The 19174-nt window shown below is 43.4% G+C and overlaps 1 protein-coding gene across 14 annotated transcripts in view; it reads right to left on the reverse strand.

Annotated features, from left to right (window-relative positions):
- Positions 1-19174, reverse strand: part of NPL (N-acetylneuraminate pyruvate lyase) — a 38377-nt gene that overhangs the window by 16777 nt on the left and 2426 nt on the right. For 5 of the 14 annotated variants that reach the window (XM_034666833.1, XM_034666821.1, XM_034666819.1 and 2 more), the window contains 5 exons: positions 18558-18621; positions 17155-17240; positions 8330-8403; positions 6534-6621; positions 3045-3102 (listed from right to left, as the gene is read on the reverse strand). In XM_034666833.1, the coding sequence (XP_034522724.1) occupies positions 3045-3102; positions 6534-6621; positions 8330-8403; positions 17155-17240; positions 18558-18566 (315 nt within the window). In that variant the 5' untranslated portion in view covers positions 18567-18621. Of the gene's footprint in view, positions 1-3044; positions 3103-6533; positions 6622-8329; positions 8404-17154; positions 17241-18557; positions 18622-18705; positions 19172-19174 lie in introns of those variants that run through there. The other 9 variants (XM_034666824.1, XM_034666823.1, XM_034666830.1 and 6 more) reach the window with 3 other exon arrangements.

The raw sequence follows: 19174 nt of genomic DNA on the forward strand, positions 1-19174 counted from the left end.
TTCCTGCAAAATTAGGAGAGCCAAAGAGAAGACTGGGATATAGTCCAGAGACCAATCATGACATTGGGTATAATTTCATTAACACCGGTTGGATGTTAAATATTTGAATCATTTGTTTAGCATGCTGTTTAAGACAAGAGTAGAAGGATAACCTTAGCTGAAAATAAGGGAAAAGGAAACAGCTAAGAGTCGATGGCAGTGCCCATTCAAACATCATCCAATGGAGTTATGGCTAAGCAGATGCCAAATTACAGTCTCGTTGGCAAGATTATCCCTATGGCAGGGGATTATCCCTAGCAGCGGATTTTCTCTACACTAAGATTATCTCTACACTATTTAAGGGTTCAGCCCAATGGATGACAATCTTTCATGTCATGACAATATTTTAAAATTTATATCATACACAGGAAAAGAAAACAAAAAGAGATAAAAACAAATTTCCTATATCACACTACCTTAATTGAAAGCCCTACTGTAAGAAAAACAAATCATGCAGAAGAAGGATAAATCAAGTCTCCAAGTTCTGATTCTAGGCTTATTAAGCAACCACCTAGCAATATGCCTTCCCTTCTGGCTTGCCTAAGAGTACTGAGTTGCAATTTTGCAAATATATATAATACATCCCCTTTCTAAATTCAGTAATAGGAAAAACAAATAAAACCCATCAAGAAGATGTTGGGGTTAGATCAAGTCATTGTAATCTTTGGAATCAGAATATATAAATTCTGAAAACATGGTTAATTTAGTAGTGGTCCAGGTCCTGGGCTTTCTGGTAAATACCTCAATATTTCCGAGCTTTCTTTTTTTACCCAATTCACAAGTCCTCAAAACCACTAGGTCATGTACTTTTCTACCAGAAACTTTAACTCCTTCCATTCCTGTCTTTTGCTCCACCTAATCGGCTAACCCCTAAACCTGGTGCAGTCCAATTGTTGTATTCTTGAACCTATGCTCTGCTTGAGGACTGTACTTAGACATTTTCATAACTTAGTTGAATGATGGTAAGACAAATTTATGACTTACAACTTCAGTTGGTTTATAGCACCACTGGGCAATCCTCTTTAAAAAAATTAACTAATTAGGGGTGCCTGGCTGGATCATTTGGTAGAGCATGTGACTCCTGATGTCAGGGTCATGAGTTCAAGCCCCATGTTGGGCGTAGAGATTACTTAAAAAAAATTTTGTTTTAAAGATTTTATTTATTTATTTGACAGAGACAGCCAGCGAGAGAGGGAACACAAGCAGGGGGAGTGGGAGAGAAAGAAGCAGGCTTCCAGCGGAGGAGCCTGATGTGGGGCTCGATCCCATAACGCCGGGATCACGCCCTGAGCCAAAGGCAGACGCTTAATGACTGCGCTACCCAGGCGCCCCCCCCCAATTTTTTTTTTAATTGGGATGAAACCACATAAAATTTACCACCTTAATTATTTTTAAGTGTACAGTTCAGTAGTTTTAAGTATATTCACATTATTATAAAATAGATCTGTAGAACTTTTCATCTTGCAAATCTGAAACTCTATACCCATTAAATAATTCTCTCTTCCTCTAGACCCTGGTAACCACCATTTTACTTTCTGTTTTTATGAATTTGACTACTTTAGACACCTCATTTCAGAGGAATCATAGTATTTATCTTTTAGTGACTGGCTTATTTTATTTAACATAACGTCCTCAAAGAGGTTCCCCTATATCACAGCATGTAACAGGATGGATTCCCTTCCTTTTTAAGGCTGAATAATATTCCATTGTATTGTTAAAAAGAAAACCACAGGACCCAAATGGAGTCACTTATGTTAAGGCCCCATGTCAGCAAACCAAGACTGCAGTTTCAATCCTCCTGGGAATGTAACCTTTAAACTGTCAACATGGAATTTCCCGGTCAGCCCTAGGAAACTTCCTGCCAGACCCCTACCGTTCCCCTTAGGAGGGCAATCTTGCTTAAAATAATGTGTTCTTTGCTAATAGTTTCCTTTTTCTTGCTCCGTCTCTGTCTTTAAAAACCTTTCCTTTTCCACAGCTCGACAGAGCTCCTTTCTATTTGCTAGATTGGATGCTGCTGGATTCATTCAGTAAAGCCAATTTGATCTTTTAAATTACTCAGTTGTATTTTTGTCCTTTAATAGTATGTATATACCACATTTTGTTTATTTATCCATTGACGGGCATTTGGGTTGCTTCCACCTCCTTCTATTGTAATAATGCTGATATGAACCTGGGTGGGGACAATCTTCCTGTGTTTCCCTCCCATTCCCCCTGGGCAGCGATTCTCAATTTTTACCGCTCTTCACGTCTCAACCCCACCTTCCATCTCCTTCACGGCCAGCAGATGGCTTTGCCTTTTGCTTCCTAGAGAAACTGAGGTTGGCTCAAGTTCTCCCTACTTGCAAACTGACCTACATCTATACCCACCCTTACTGTGCTCAGAGGAAGAGGGGCCTCTGTCTCCTATTTGAAACTCTGCTACAGGAGTTACCACCTCGGGCTACTCTCATTATGGCTCTGCGTCTGCTTCTGGATGGTGAGCTCTGAGGTCCCACATCTCATATCCCCCAATGACAGCATCCAATATATAGCAAAAATGGTATTGAGTTTAACTTCAGCATAAAAAAGGAGCCCCTTCCCTTATGTGGAAACTTAAAAAAGAAAAAAAAAAACCAAAACAAATGAACAAATAAACAAAAAGCGGAAACATTCATAAATACAGAGAACACACTGGTAGTTGCCAGAGGGGAGGGGGGGTGGGGGGATGGGCAAAATAGGGGAAGGGGATTAAGAGGTGCAAACTTTTAGTTATAAAATAAACAAGTCACAGAGATGAAAAGTACAGCGTAAGGAATGTAGTCAATAATATTGTAATAACGTTATATGGTGACAGATGGTGACTACACTTAACCTGGTGAGCACTAAGTAATGCACAGAATTATTGATTCACTATGTCGTATACCTAAAATGAATATAACATTGTATATGTCAACCAAGCTCCAATAATAAAAGGAAAAGGAGGCCCCTTGAGTGGTCTCTCTCAAATGGACCTACATACATACCAGTTCTTGTGACTCTTTCAAGCTCAGGGCTCCTACGTGAATTACTACCTGATCCAACCTGCAAAAGAGAAAACGCTTTTGCATCACTTGGAAGCTTACAGTAACACGGAAGGCCTGCGCTACCCTGGTTTGTGCTGGTTTGGGCTGTTAGCTAATATCCGGCTAATCTCAACCTCACAACTCTTAAATTCTATAGTGGTCTATTTAAAATTAGTCTAATAAGGGATTTTAAAAAAAGAATGTCCAGGGAACAAAATGTAAGGTCCAACCAAGCAGAATTTTGAAACCAAGAATTGATGAATCAGTATTTGAACACATACTTTGACGAAGGACCGTTTTAGATGGTGTATCTGATGGTGATATGTGTGTGGAGATCAGTGTAACATGGAGGTATTTTCAGTTGGAGATAAAAATAAAGAGGTTCTTCAAAGAGTACAGCCAGGAACAAACTGTACGAGAAATGAATTCACTGTAAAAAGCTTTTTCCTATCTTGTAAGTCCTCAGAATTTGGCCTCCTATGATAGGTTTCCTCTAAGACCCCAATATTCATCTTTGGGGGTGCTCCATGTGGCCCCATGGGTGGAGGCCACAGTGAGCCTGTTGTTCTCAGAGGAGGATTAATAAAACTCAGTTGTGAGTCTGGTCACCCTGGCCACTCTTCTGAGGGACCCTGAATAATGCACATGTCATCTTCAAGGGATGGAGACACCACATTCTTGTTTAGGCCCCAGTGACTCTTGACTTGTCATGTCTCAGGTGGAATGGGGCCTCACTAAGGAAGTGATGGGACCAGGGTTGTATTTTTAAAGATTTTATTTATTTGAGAGAGAGAGAGCGAACAGAGGCGTGGGGAGGAGCAGAGGGAGAGGGAGAAGCAGAATCCCCCCTCCCCCCACAACTGAGCAGGGAGCCTGATGTGGGGCTCGATCCCATGACCCTGAGATCATGACCTGAGCTGAAGGCAGATGCCTAATGGACTGAGTCACCCAGGTGCCCCAGGGTTGCATTTTTTAAGGATAAGACCTCTGAATGGAGAAAGGAAGGCTGACTGATAGGCTCTACTCTTATCAGCAGCTTTTCTGCAGACCTCCTTAAACCTTTCACACCCGGTCTCCTGGCTTAGGTTAAAAGAAGCCATCCATTCCATCTTCCCTCTTCCCTTCCACCCTGCTGCTAGAGAAAACCACCCTATGGCTTTCATCCCAACTTGTCCTTTACCAATTCAGGAGAACGAGGCTCCAAAAAGCTTTCTGGTCATCATGACTGACTTCCCTTCCAATTCCCTGCAGTGGCTACTTCAAATCTGGACTATTCTCAAGCTAACTCCAACCCAACTGCTTGTTCCTGCCACATATGCTCACTTCCAACACACCAGAAATATACAGACGCTTCATACACAGACTGCCCGGCTTTTCCTCTTCTGCGCCTCCGCGCTTAGCCACATCCTCATCTATGCTTTCCTCCCAGCTCCTGGGCTGTCCTCTAAAGTTACACTATCTACTTTTGGTTTTGTTTCAACCCCCCCACCCCCATACCTTGGCATCAAAAGTATCAGCTGTCTCCTCTCTTTTTTAACGATTTTATTTATTTATTTGACAGACAGAGAGATAGGCAGTGAGAGAGGGAACACAAGCGGGGGGAGTGGGAGAGGAAGAAGCAGGCTCCCAGCAGAGGAGCCTGATGCTGGTCTCTATCCCGTAACGCCGGGATCACGCCCTGAGCTGAAGGCAGCGGCTTAACGACTGAGCCACCCAGGCGCCCCTGTCTACTCTTAATCTCTTCTCCTGTAACATTGTCTTTTCAGCAGAGAAACGTGCTCAAGACTTCCCCACTTTAAAACAAACGACCCTTCTTTTCATCTTGCTTCCTCCTCCCTCAACTACTACTCCATCTCTCCTTCCTTTCACCAGAAAATGTTCTGAGAATGAGCTGCGCTCATGGCCCCCACCCCTCACACATCGGCATCGAACCACCCATCCCACAGTTCACCCCAGGCTGCTCCTGTTTCAACAACCCGACTGGCTCTGCTCTCTCTGAGGTCATTGGTCACGGTCACTTCAAACCAAGTGGACTTCCCAGCCCTCCATTTACTGACTTTTACATCTAACGTTTATAACAAATGTGATGACGAACACAGCACCCACTGCAAATAATTACAATGAATTCCTGTATAAGACTACTACTACGTGCCAGGCGCTGTTCGAATCCTCACCACCACCTTATAAGATATGTACTTTTATTCTAATTTTGTAGGTGAAGCACAGGTAAGTTAAGTGACTTGTTTGAGTTCAGAAGGCTCGTTAAGAGCCAGAGGCAGAACCCAAACTCAGGCCGTCTGGCTGTACAGTCCCTGCTCATAATTACCATGCTACACTGCACACTCTGAAACATTCTTCCTTAAGTGGCAGAATTCACCCCCGACCTCCTGCCCTTGAGGGCTTTCTGTCTTTGCCCCCTTCACTATCTCTGCATTTCTGGTACTTTTTTGGTATGTTGATCCTTAACCTTCCTCGTTTCTCTGTCCGTGGTCTTTAACCTTTTTGGGCCCACAATCTGACTGGAAATGAGCTGAAAGCTGATGGATCAGCAGAAACTGCTTCCACGGACATGCATGCAGCCTTGGCATACAGTTTCAGAGTACTCAAGGTGTTCTGAAGCCACTTAAGGATCCCCAAGGAGGTCATGGGCTTCACACTGACAACCTCTGCTCCACGCTCACTGGGGACTTACCTCCAATCTTCGCCTCCACCCAAGGCAACGTCAGTCATTGCCTTCTCTGATCCCTGTTTATGCTATTGATCAGAAGAATCAGTGTTAAATTTCATGATCTGACATCTCCATTGGACGGCAAGCAAGCTGGAGGCAGAGACCCTATTTCATCTCCCCGGTGCCAGTACAGTGCATAACACACAGCAGAACAGACAACAAATAAAGCTTGGTTAATTGAGTGAGCGTATTGAACTGATCCTGTCCTATTTGTCTACCATGGCATGAATTGAGCATTACCATTACACTGAAAGGATGCCGAAATTCCCTACGACTACAAAAGGAAGCGCCATAGAGAGCGTGCTGAGTCGTAGGCACAGAGATGTAGGGAAGCAAGGGCTGATACAAGCATCAGGTACCCATCCTGAGAGGAGTTGTTCAGAAGAGCCAGGGGACAGCAGAGTCTGTCACCAGCCCCTCCCCCTCTCATCCCCTCGGCCCAAGGACAGGTAACCGGAGGGATTGGCTTTGTAGATAGATAAGGGGCAGCTTTCAGCTTCCAGATGGGCCCTCCGGGAGCCAGAAGGGCCTCGCAGTCTGGCTGCCCTTCCACCCAGAAAGGAGGGGCGCTTCTCTGCTTCAGGTCCTTGCCAGGGTGCCAGGATCCCCATGGCTAAAGCCTGACCTCTGACCAGAAGCGGGGGGAGGCTGTGCCATCGGAAAAGAGCCATACTCTACGCAGCTCTCTCGAAGAGCGCCTTTATCCTGGTGACGCCACTCACTTGTTCCGCCCTCTTGTCACCCACTCCTCTGCAACCTGGCGACGCTCTGAGACGCTCAGGGACAGGCCTTCACCCGTGGTGCCATTTACTGTTCCAAACAGAGAGTCAGTTAGCAGGGCCAACCAATTCCTTTTGCTCCTCCAACACCAACACTGGAAGTACCGGGTCAGCACTCCCTGCTTCAGGGGAAGGGAGGAGGGGAAAATCAGAGGATGGAATCTGGAGGGGAAATGCCAGGTTTCCATTTTTATCTAAGACACTGTCTTTTTTCCATCTTCACCTTGTTCAAAGCAGCGGGAAGGTTAATTATGACTTATAATGACAAATCTGTCCTTGCTATCAGGGACAGAAAGCGAGTATTTGAATGCAGACTGAGATAACTGCCCTCATTTTAGGCAAATATCCAATCACACCACGCTGTTCTATTATTTGGGCTTGAACGGCGGGAAAATCAACACCACGCAGGACTGGGCTTTCAAAGGGGTCATAAGTGGGAGTTACTTATGAGGGCGGAAGTGCATACTACAGATTACAATGACCTCAGTCTATAGTTTAACATGACGGTAGCACTCCAGGACAATTTCTTCATGGTAATTCATAAGAAAACACCAAGGATATTAATATTTCTTGTTTAAGCACCCTTACATAGTCACTTATTCTCACAGCGACTCTGCAAAGTACAAAGGATTCTTCTCATTTACAGATGAAAAGATGAGGTTCTGAATGACTAAATAAGTTTGAATCCAGAGCTCTGTGTTTCCAAAACTTTCCCTTCTAATACAATAATCTTTTAATGGATCACAGAAAGAATGCAAACAGCCCTAGGATACATTACAGGGGCCTAATGCATATGGCAGCACTTTGGATCTCCAAATATGGGCACTCAGTTGGGGTAGAGAAGGGGGGATGAGAATAGGAAAGAGTGTGTTTGTCACTCCTTTGGGGTCTTGAGACACTTCCAGTATGCTCTATGAGTAGGGATGTTCCTACTTCTTCCCTATACCTAGGAGAGATCGGTGGCCCTTTGAAGAGTAAGAATCAGTCTTCCCCAACCATGGCTTGGAGCTGTAGGGGGACACCAAGTGGTTCTGTAATAGGTTCTGGTTTTGACATGTGCCCTGACCCCCTTTTCGCAGAGGTTTTAACCTGCCTCGATTATGACCTTGTGCTTCCAGTTCTTGAGGGACCCCTGTTGGTAGAGCAGGAGCTTGGGAAAAAGCTGTAGGGTCCAGTCTAAGGGGTCAAGCACCCAGAACATCACACAAGGGGCAACTCAATCACAGGTAAGTATAGTTCTCAGGCCTAAAATGTTAAGGGTCTGATTTTTTAATATCGGTCTATGAAATCAATGAGGCTAACTGCTGGACTCGTGATTCTTTCGTGTGCTGCCTTTAGTCTTTCTACATTTACCATATGAAAGGTCTGAGTGAAGACACAATAAAGCCCATTCTTAAGAGAGAGAAGTCTGGATTTTGCTGTTATTTGACCATTTTTGGTTAAGTGCCTTTAGGCACCCTAAATAATATATTTGAGCTATAGATTTTCTTCTTTACATTGGGATAAAAATAATACTTTATCTGTTTTGAAGGTATACCACCAAATTAAGTAATCTCTTGAGGTGCTTTCCAGGTCTAAAAGTGATGAGTCTGCCGATTCACAAATTTTACTTAGCTTAGTCAGACTCAATCATCACCTATGACACAAGACACTGTGATTTCCTAACTAGTAACCACGTGAGAGCTGCTTTCTAAGGACCGGGCTAGAGATGTGTAGAGAAATCTCTAAAGATGACTCACCAAAAATATTCTTCACTCCCTGTTCTTCCACAAGATAATCCACGTATTGACCAATGACTGAAAAGTTGATTTCGCTAAAGAACACGGGGAAAAAAATGGAACATATTTAGTCTTTAGATTATTATTCAACCAATCCTCAAGTCTATAAACTGCTCTCTTTTGTAAATATTTACTAAAAGTCCACCCAGCCATATCATGCTAAGTGAAATAAGTCAGTCAGAGAAAACAAATACCATTCGGTTCACTCACATGTAGAATTAAGAAATAAAATAATTAAGAAATAAAATAAAATTAAATACATAATAAAATAATTAAGTAATAAAACAGATGAACATAGGATAAGGAAAGGAAAACAAAAAGAGAGAGAGAGGGAGACAAACCATAAGAGACTCTTAACTATAGGAAACTGAGGGTTGCTGGACGGGAGGGGGTGAGGTACTGGGTGATGGGCATCAAGGAGGGCACTGGATATAATGAGTACTGGTGTTGTATGCAACTGATAAATCACTAAATTCTATCACTGGAACTAATGATACACTACATGTTAACTAAATTGAATTAAAAAAAAAAAGTCCACCTAGCCAATTTTTGAAATTCTTAACTTGCTCTAAATAATGTCTGGATTTTTCCTTGTATTTCGAGTCTGGTGATTTAATATTTAAAAGGTAAGCAATCATTTTTTAGGCTTACAAGATAGAAAAGTTTGATCTTAACAATTTAAGAATTTTAGCACTTCATATTTGTGACAGCAAATGAAAGCTTCAATTGTATATGCTAGTTTTAAATCAAAGAGGATTAACACTGGAGAGGAACTTGGCTCTCACTGCCTCTCAAAGCATGGTCTGTGAAAAGCAGCATAGCCATCTGGGGAGTCTGTAAGAAAGCAGAGTCCCAGGCCCCACACAGTCCTACCCAGTCAGAACCTGCATTGTAATAAGGTCCCCTTGTGATCTGCATGCACTCAGCAGTTTGAAGAGCAAAGACCTTGTAAGGATCTGACGCTTGAGGCAATAAGGGCTCTTTTCTCTTAAAATCACGTTGATTTTAAAATCTAGAAACTGACTCACACACATCATATAAAGTGACATGTTCTCAATCAAAATGTAGGTGATGATGATGGAGGATGGAGAATGAAAATCCAAAGGAAAACTGTGGCTACAAGCAGCTAGCAGGTGTTAAATGTCGTCAAAGCCATGGTTACATGGCCAAGAACAAAAAGTACTAGTTAGCTTCCATTTACATTTTTGTCAATGGGGGTCAGAGAACCTTAGTTTAATTTCAACCTTATTAACATCCTTTTCATCTTTACTTATTGTATTCCTTAACAAACAAATACAAAACAAAAAAATCTGATGCATATACAAAACAAAGACATCAAAAGTTAGTTGTCAAAGGTAATAGGAACACATGAGATAAAAGCAAAGAATGCACAGGTGATCCCTGTCCACAACATGCAAATGACATCAGAGCCAGCCACTTGGGAAGAGTGTGCTTTAAGGCAGCTGTAAGGCCTTCAAGGGGAACAGACTCCCTCCGTAATGGCTCATGGTATTGTAACATTGCCCTCCCTGCCCGCCTTGCTCAAATGCCAAATCCTGGCCTCTGTCTTGCTGAGCAGGGAGGCTCCCTGAACGCACAACAGGAACAAACTTCGGTTGTTCTCACCTAAAGAAAGGACAGCCAAGTTATATGCCTAGACAATCTATTTCAACACCCTCATTTAGGTCAGCTTGACCAGCTCAACTTGAAATGTCTAAGCCTCAGACATTCCTGACCATTTGGAATTCCTGGCTGCTTCCATCAGCCCTTCACCACTTGGGATAAGCTCTGAGATGCAGGGACAATCAGCAGCGCCTTTGTTGGTAGGACACAAACTCAGATTTTGACCTATGATGCCCATCTACGAACGCAACCAGGAAACAGCTCCTAATCACACTTCCAAATCACAGGCTGGAGATAGGAAATAAACCCAGTGGGCAACACATCGGCTCCCAGGCCCTTTCACTGAAGTCTGGGTACCTCCCCAACCCCATCCCAACCATGTACTCAAGATCTAGAGTAGGCCTGGCTTTTTCACTAAAGAGGAGCGTGCGGAGCTCTGGATGGTCAAGCGCTGGGAGGTACTGTAGTCCCTTGATGTGTGTTCTTTTGGTTTAATCCAATGCTTCATCATTTGGAAGGGAAGCTAGAGAGCTTGTTTCCATTTTCAGAAATTTACGTAAGGAGAGAAACCGTTTGTTAGGGGATGTATGTGCATAGCCCCAAAGTGGACTCGCAACTCAGTAGGGACCCACACCGCCAGTCTACTACATGTGCTCAGCACTCTCCCTGGCTCCAGCAAAACCCTCAATCATTTCTGCCATTAACTACTCACATCGTGAACCCAGAAACACCTCACACCTCTATTACTATGTCAGCAAAGTTCAGGTCTCTATTATTACAAAGATCATTTTGTAAATTGTTCATGCCCACCCTCCAGGCTAGAGCAAGGACTTCCTGAAGCCAGGCACCGTGCCTTTTATACCTGACAATCCTTAGTCTGCATCTGGCACAGTGCAGAAGCTCAAGGAAGGTGGGACACCCGTGATCTTTGCCTTCAGAGCAGCTTATCCCCACACCCGCAGGATACACGTAAACTTCACTATTAACTGAGGAAAGGAGATGGCAGAGCATACAAGTAACTAGAATATGAAGGAATGCATGTGGAGGGCTAGGACTGTGTTAGAAAGTGTACAGGGGTTCAGAAGAGGGACTAATCATTCCAAATAGGGAGGCTGGGAAAGGAGACTTCACGGAAGAGGTGGGTCTGGAATAAATAGGATGAAACCCTGTGCTCTTCCTTCCCTCTGATATTCTTGAGTTGCTGTCTACCTGGCCCTATTCTGGTCCCTTCTCTTTCCAGGGAGTTGGCTGCACCCTCAGGCAGATCTAGGCTAGTATATGAAATTCAAGTTTTTTCTCCTTCCTCAGGGAACTCCACACTTCACTCTATGGCTTCAGTGGGTTGTGCTTCCATCTACACTGACCCCTTCTCCTTTAGGCTTTGCTGGATGGCAGCTACCACTTCCCTTGGGTTGGGGGTGATACATTATCTATCCTTTCAAGAAAGCAGTTTGTTGCTTCTTAAAAAATGCCCTGAGCCTACAGGAGTGACACTAATGGTAGAATTTGGTGGCAGAGTCACCCCAAAATGTCCTTGGACAGATAGTCTTTTAGAACAACCAAATCCTCTTTGAGAGAGAAAAAGGTCGAAAAGAGATGGCTCCTAAATGTGTTTTGACTTTCGCAATGTTAAAAATTTGTTTTCTTGTTATAAAATAATGACTGAAAAGCCAGAAGATCTAACACTTCTGTATAGCACTGAATGGCGGGGAGGGGCCGTGGCTGCCCCCGTTGGAGGCATAGAAGGCCCCCAGACCACCTCAGGATTGCAGGTCTCTGCCTGACTGGAGGGGCAAGTTTGCCGCCCTCGGCATTGTTGCTTAGTGGCTACAGTCACAAGTGCCCGGGGACACCACCCAGAGCTGTTACCCTAGTTGTCACAAAAGTACCCAACAGCAGGGCCAGGGTGGGCGCAGGATGATAATTCTCTCTGGGGACGTTGCTCCCTTCCCTGTTTTCCCACTGTAATCTACGTCTCCACCGTATGTGGGTTTATGGTGATGGCCGCAGGCTCTGTTTCAAGTATCTGGAAGGCACTAGCGATAATGCAAATGGTAAGACTGGATTCTTCTCCACCCCACTGGATGGCCATCTGGGGCTCATCGCTCATGGAAGTGAGAGGTGGCACAAGCCAGTTCTCTTTCAAAGGTGGGACTGGCTTTCCATGGCATGTCTCTTCCTTTGTGAGCCCCAGCAACACGTCTAGGTACTGGCCACCTCGGGGCTGAATGACTCAGAACCAAATCCCATGCTTGCTGAAGTCATTCCCCTACTTAACTCCAATTTAGTATCTTAATTTCAATTCCAATGGGTTCAGATTCTTTGCCTTAGGTCAATGACTTTCTTTTAATTTTTCATACTATAGAGGCTATGTTGTTTATTTTTGACAATAAAAAAGGAGGGAAAACCCCACTCATTGTCTCCTTAGGAACTATCACTCTTATCAGTTTGATATTTTTCTATTCACAAACACCATGCAGCATTTTCTTAAATGAATATGGTCATATTGTACAAAGTATTGTAATATTTTTTCACTTAGCAAATGCCAAATTGAGTATTTTCCCACATCTTCAGATACTGTTCCTATACTGGCTATACAGCATTTCATTGTATGAATGAACAGAATTTAGGTAATCCTCTAACCTTGGACATTTAGTTTACTTCCAAACCATGTAAGAGGAGAAAATGTTTATCCAATTATTTTTGCAACAAATTGAAGCCCTGAGTGAATACAATTTGAAACAGCATGTAGGCTGTATCTCTTCTCTTAGGACAGAAGGATAACAGAATTTTCTGAAGTGGCTTTTCAGAGAAAAATCTCTCTTGCTGTTCATTTCCTCTCCTGGTGTATGACACAAAGTGAAAGACTTTCACTTTATTTGAGAATACAGAATCACTAAGGAGGTCTTTTTATAACTGGCACAAATGTCAGAAAATCTGACGTTCCTTTTTTTTTTTTTTTTTTTTTTTGCCTTTTACATATGACTCTCAGCATTCAAAATCAGATGAAATTTATGTGTGCTTTTGGCAAAATAACTACTTGGCTACTTTAAACCTCCTTCAGCAGAGAAGTATTTGGGGACCATAACTGCCCTGCCTTGCCAGAAAACATTCTGTTCTGGGAATCTGGGTCATGTAGTCTCCCAACACAGTAGAAAAGACAATACACAGCTCCGACTCCAGCACTCCAGGCCCCTTCTGACTGGGATAACCAGTCTGTTTTAGAGGCTGTTGTGAGGATTCCCATGGTGAAGCCAAAGGCATTTGAGGGAGAAAACTTTTTTTTTTTTTGACATTTTGGCCAATCTGAAATGGACTTACTTCCTTCTTTTTTAAGATTTTATTTATATGACAGAGAGAGAGACAAAGAGACAGAGCACAAGCAAGGTGAGTGGCAGGCAGAGGGAGAAACAGGCTCCCCGCTGAGCAAGGAGCCCTATGTGGGGCTCGATCCCAGGACCCCGGAATCATGACCTGAGCTGAAGGCAAACACTTAACGGACTGAGCCACCCAGATGCCCATGAAATGGACTTTCTGTTTTAACAATTGTACTTGCCCAAGGGAGGAAGTGACTTCTTGAAACCACTAAGGAAAGCAAACATTTTCTCTAGTGTAGAAAGACAAGAGCTGAGATGGGAAGAGAAAGACCCTTCTCCCCGGCTCCATGGCTAGGCGCAGTGTGATAATGTCTAGGATCTTCATCTCATCAACTCCAGAAACTGAGGTTGAGGTTCTCTCTCCGAGTTGTTATGGAGATGAATTCGGAATACGCACATTAAAATGCCAGCACAATGACTGACACATAGTGTTTAGCCAATTAGTGTTAGCTTCTTTTCCTCACGAAATAACAAAAGTTACCATTCACTGTGCTACATGCTGAAGATACAAAGATGAATAAGAAACACACTCAGTCCTTGTGTATGGCCTGGTATTCAATAAATATCTGTGGAATAAGGTGAAGCAGCTCAAAGCCTGTTGGGAGAGACAGGCATGTAACAGTTATTACAGTAATTTTCACTAGCAAATACTTCTGATGTAATGTGAAAAGGTATGCACAGGCTGCTATGGGAGCACAGGGGGAAGGACTCTGTAATTCTTTATAGGAAATGAGGAAGAAGCACCAGAGATGGCTTTGATGAATGAGCAGAAGTGTTCACGTGGAGTAGAGAGAGGAGAGGATGGTGGCAGAAAAAGGCAGAGGAAACAGAATGTATAAAGGGAAGAAAGAACATGAGGTCCTGGGGCAACAGAAATGTAGCAGGAGAGGTATCCCAGATAGTCTGGGCTTTAACTTTAGATCGGTTCATCTCAGACTTTAGTGTGCTAAAGAATCATGCAAGGGTAGTTAAAATGCAGGTTCTGATTTAGTGGTATGTAGGAGGACCCGAGATTCTGCCTTTCTAGCAGGTTCCTATGTGATATAGAGCAAACAGTCCATGGACTACTTGCGGAGCAGTGAGGCTTAGACAAAAGGGGGTCGGCAGAGAGTCTTAAAGAGGGAAGTGACACAATTAGATTTATTCATGAGGATGCTCACGGGGTTGCAGTGAGCAGGTTGGAATGGGGTTATAGGTACTTTATACATTTTTCCTGGGTTCTCTACAATATCCCTCATGACATAACACCAGAGGGCTGCACTCCAAATTCAAACGGGCCTTAGAGATGATGTAGCTGAACCCTTTACAGAATATGAAAGGGAACTTTTAACAGATGACAAGACCTCCTCAGGGTCGGACAGCTAATTGGTGCTAAAGCTGGGGGTCAAGAACTCAGATACTCTAACTAAAATCCATTCGACCATGTTCTTCCTGCCAACTTCCCCACTCAGAACACCAACTTATATTCAAAATTGAATCTGGGTATTTCTTAGAATTATAAAGAAAAAAGGATGCAGGGGAATAGTTCTTGTTCAGCCATTCTCAATCATAGAGACTGTGGCTTACTTTATAAGCCAGGTTGGGAAAACTCCCATGATGGCCGGGCACCAGGCAGAATTTCCAGTTATTCGATTCCATGTGACCCTTCTTTCTGTCTCCTGGAAACGTGTCAGAAGTTCATATTCCCCTGTGGGCAAGTAGGCAAATGCCCACCTGCTCTCGGTGGGTGCTCCAATCTTGCTTGGTACCCACAGTAATGTTTGGATGGGGCAGGTGGTAGGAGAAAGGGGAGCTAATATTACATGCCTATGCCTACTATGTGCTCTGCAGTGACATACATTTTAATTTAATTCTTAAGGCCATTGCAAAAAAAATGCATCCTTATTTTGATTGCACACATCAGGAAAATGAAGGTCCTAGAAAGTCCTAGAAGGGAAAAGAATTGATGAAAAAAAGAAGAAACAGAGAAATGGAGGAAGCAGGCCAGAGGTATTGGGGAATGGAGAAGGATCCAGAAAAGCAGAGTCATTTATCTCCATACATGGGGCCTGGCATCCCTGGAAAACAGCAGAATAGGGAAGAAGAACACACCAACGCTCTCAGTGAGTCCCAAATGAACAAACAAGACTGTTCAAGAAGTCTCTTCGAGGGGCGCCTGGGTGGCTTAGTCGTTAAGTGTCTGCCTTCGGCTCAGGCGTGATCCCGGTGTTCTGGGATCGAGCCCCACATCAGGCTCCTCCGCTGCAAGCCTGCCTCTTCCTCTCCCACTCTCCATGTTGTATTCCCTCTCTCGCTGGCTGTCTCTATCAAAATAAATAAATAAAATCTTTAAATAAAAGTCTCTTCGAGGCTGAGGGATCTGATTAAAAAGGTTAAAGCAGCATCAACCAGATGTAGCCTTGTGAGTCTGCAAACAGGATCCTTCTCAATAACAGGAAGTGAATCCTGCGTGCTCACGCAATCACATGATTAATCTGTTTTATTGGCCCAACGAGTGGCTAACACATCGACAAAGAGCTGACATCAGTCTTTCTTTGGACTTCTGAAAATGGAGAAGCAACAGAAAAAAAAAAAAACAACTGCTACAAATCACTGAGTAATCTAAATGTCACCTCAGCAAGAATTTGATTAGACCTAGTCAAGATGGGATTTTTCATGAAATTTAGAAGCTGGAGGTCTTAAACTCCAGTGATATAAGGGTAAACTGTGATACGGCCAACTCTGAATGACAATACTAAGTCATAAGAAATTTCACCTATTTTAAAGGGGGTAGGGTTAAGGTTTACAAATTCAGGAACAAAAGACCAAAAAAAATGAAAGCCTTTCTTAAAGATCTCTTAAATGCCACATCTTCCTTTTATCCCCATCTGATGCTACAATCATGGCTCAAATGAACATACTGACCAAAGTGCATCCCGACCCTGCGCTGAGCACAATTATATGGATTATCTCACTTTAACACTCAGAACTCACCATGCAAGTTAATTATCATTGTATTTTATAGAGAAAAAAAAGGAGAAAGTTAAAGAAGCCAGAATTCTGACTGTTTTGGCAGACTGACCCCTCCAACGGGTCAAAAGCATTTAGATCCAGGTGGATAAATCCCCTTTTTGTCCATGGCAATGTCCAGAGAGGGGTTATACACCTGTGGCACCTGACTGTTGGCTGATAGTACGAGCAAAGGGGCTGCCATAACGTTCACTTGGGAGTGCTTGTCTGGGTAATGAGTTCTCTCCTCTGTCATGACCTCCCACTCCTGCAGGCCCCCAACGTTTAACCCATGTTGAAAGGAGACTATAAACATACTAAGGGGTCCACCTTGCAGCTAACTTCCCCTCTTTCCATAGGGGAGGACATTTCATCACATCTATGAATAGCCTGAGATGGAATCATGCAACTCTCTAGAGATAGGACCTAGAGGGGCCAGGCCAGGGTGTAGTCGCAAATCCTGCTAAAATGAGATTCTCCTCATCCCACTCTACCGGCCTTATTTGGGAAAGCCAGGCAGGCCTCTGATGAAATCCAAAGAGAATTTGTTTTGTGGAGCTATAGACACTGGGAGAAAGGCAAAATGTCATATCTTACCTTCTCTCTTGCTACACTGTTTGTGATACAGAGACTTCTTCTCTGACTTGGGATCAGAGACAGTACAGGGGAGGGATGAGAAGCAGCCATTCGGCAACAGTACTACAGAGGTGCAGAATCTAAGTGACTGCTGTTATAGAGAACTTCTGTCCATTTTGATAGAGTGAGAACAGATCCCCTTAGGTCCCCAATGATAGTTACCCATGCTCAGTCATTGGTGTGATGGTTGCAGCAACGAGACCTTGAAGCTGCTTCTTCGGGGAGGCCATTGAGCTGCTCAAAAAAGTCTGCAAAACATACGATATAATTCCTCTCCTTCTTCAAGGAATGTCCATTAATGATAAAACTCCCAGGCAAAGTCCATTCCCAGTTTAGAAGAGTGAAGAATGCTTACAAGTACAGAAACACACAGAGCAGATGAAAAGAATGTAAAATGTAGAGCTTAATTCCGCAGAGGACGAGACTGTTTTTGGAGAAGGGGGGAGACAAGAAAGGAGCAGTGTTCGGGAAATGACTATCAGGAAGGCCTCCCACTTTATCTCTACAGGTGATTCAGGCAGTCTGAAACCTCAAAGGGCAGGGGTAAGCAACAGCAGACCCAAGAAAGAACATGAATCTAACTCAGGGAGGTCAAATATATAAAAAAGATGACCATTACTTAAATTGTAACATGGTCAGGGGAAAGGGGACATCCCTTTCTTTTTCTGTATCCTCATTCTTTTACGCAAGAATCTCACCTAAAACCAGCACTAACAGTTGTGAGGCTTCAGTGTGATCTACTTAACTATCTTCACATTTCCTTAACTATCCTTTCATATTCGGATTTTGACCAGTTTTGCCCTGTTTTCCTACCTCTAGGGAACCATGTAAACTGTGTCATGATTGTTTATTCACCTCTCCCACACTAGACCAAGCTCCCCAGGACAGGAAATACATTTAATTTGCCTTTGCTTTTCCTGTACTGAGTTACCTGCTGGACACCTTGTGTTCAATTAAAAAGTGATGAATATGTGGGCAATTGAGTGAGGTATTCAGATTGTAGTTGGATGATGACTTCCACAGACAAGGAGATCACTGCTGGCAGACTCAACCTGACCCCACTCATTTGGGGCAAAAGGATCCCTCACCATCTGACAGAGAGTACGCCTGTCATGCCAGTGGAAAAAAGTCTAGAGGCTGAAGAAAACAAGCATGAGAGGCAATAGAGTATCCTAGTTAATAGCCTGGATTCCACAGGCCGACTTCTGGTTCAGCTCTCAGCTTTGCCACTTACTACAGAGGTGTTATTATTTTTTGAGCTGTAAGACATAAAAATTCAAAGCCACGAATGCAAAGTCTAACGACTTCAGAAAAAAAATATATAACCAGAGTGTATTTGGTGACAATTAGACAAAATATGGTTGGCTTAGAGCAAGCACGGTGATGTCCATAGGTAACAGACAAGATGGGGTGTATTACAGTTTAGAGGTCCCTGGCATATTTAAAAACCCAATGCCCACTACACTTAAATTCAACCTACATAATGTAATAATTTTGAAAGATCTCATTTTGTTTGCTTTTTATAACTGTTCATCTCAACTCCCTAAATGGGAGTGTAAACTTACAGAGTACATTCATTGTATCTTCTACTTTTTCCGTATCCCTCAAGAGTTCTGGCTCAGGTGAGCCCTTGGGAACAGGGCCAGGAACAGAAGCCAGGAACAGGACAAAACAAGGACAACGACATGAAAGGACACAATATGGCAAACTTACTGCTTTTGTAGAAAGCCAGCATGATACCTCCTCTGACAAACAGATATGTCCCCTAGCAAAACTTGCTCCTGAAATTAAGCCCAAATCTGTTGAGTGGCTTTGCTCTGCATGGAAGGGCAATAAAGGGGAACCTTACCTGATATACGGGATTCTAGGATTTCTCTGACTTTTCCTAGTTTGAAGATGAGACTAAAATCCTGTGGGAGGCTTTGGGAGATAAATGGGTGTTCATCGGGAAAACACAAGGCCGTGACACAGGCCCTGTCTATCCCAGAGGAATGTCTGTGCATGAACTGAGATGAACGCTATGCCTGCTGCATATCCTCACCAAGCACTCCTGCAAGCATCTGAACTCAAGATACCCGCCAACCTGTCCCCTAAGATTTCTTTCTTTGTTCCTTATAGTGGAGGGGTTGGAGCACTAGCTGTGGAGTCAGACATCACGGGTCTGCATCCTGGCTCCATCACT

Source organism: Ailuropoda melanoleuca, chromosome 8 (assembly GCF_002007445.2).
Source record: "Ailuropoda melanoleuca isolate Jingjing chromosome 8, ASM200744v2, whole genome shotgun sequence".
Classification (NCBI taxonomy): domain Eukaryota; kingdom Metazoa; phylum Chordata; class Mammalia; order Carnivora; family Ursidae; genus Ailuropoda; species Ailuropoda melanoleuca.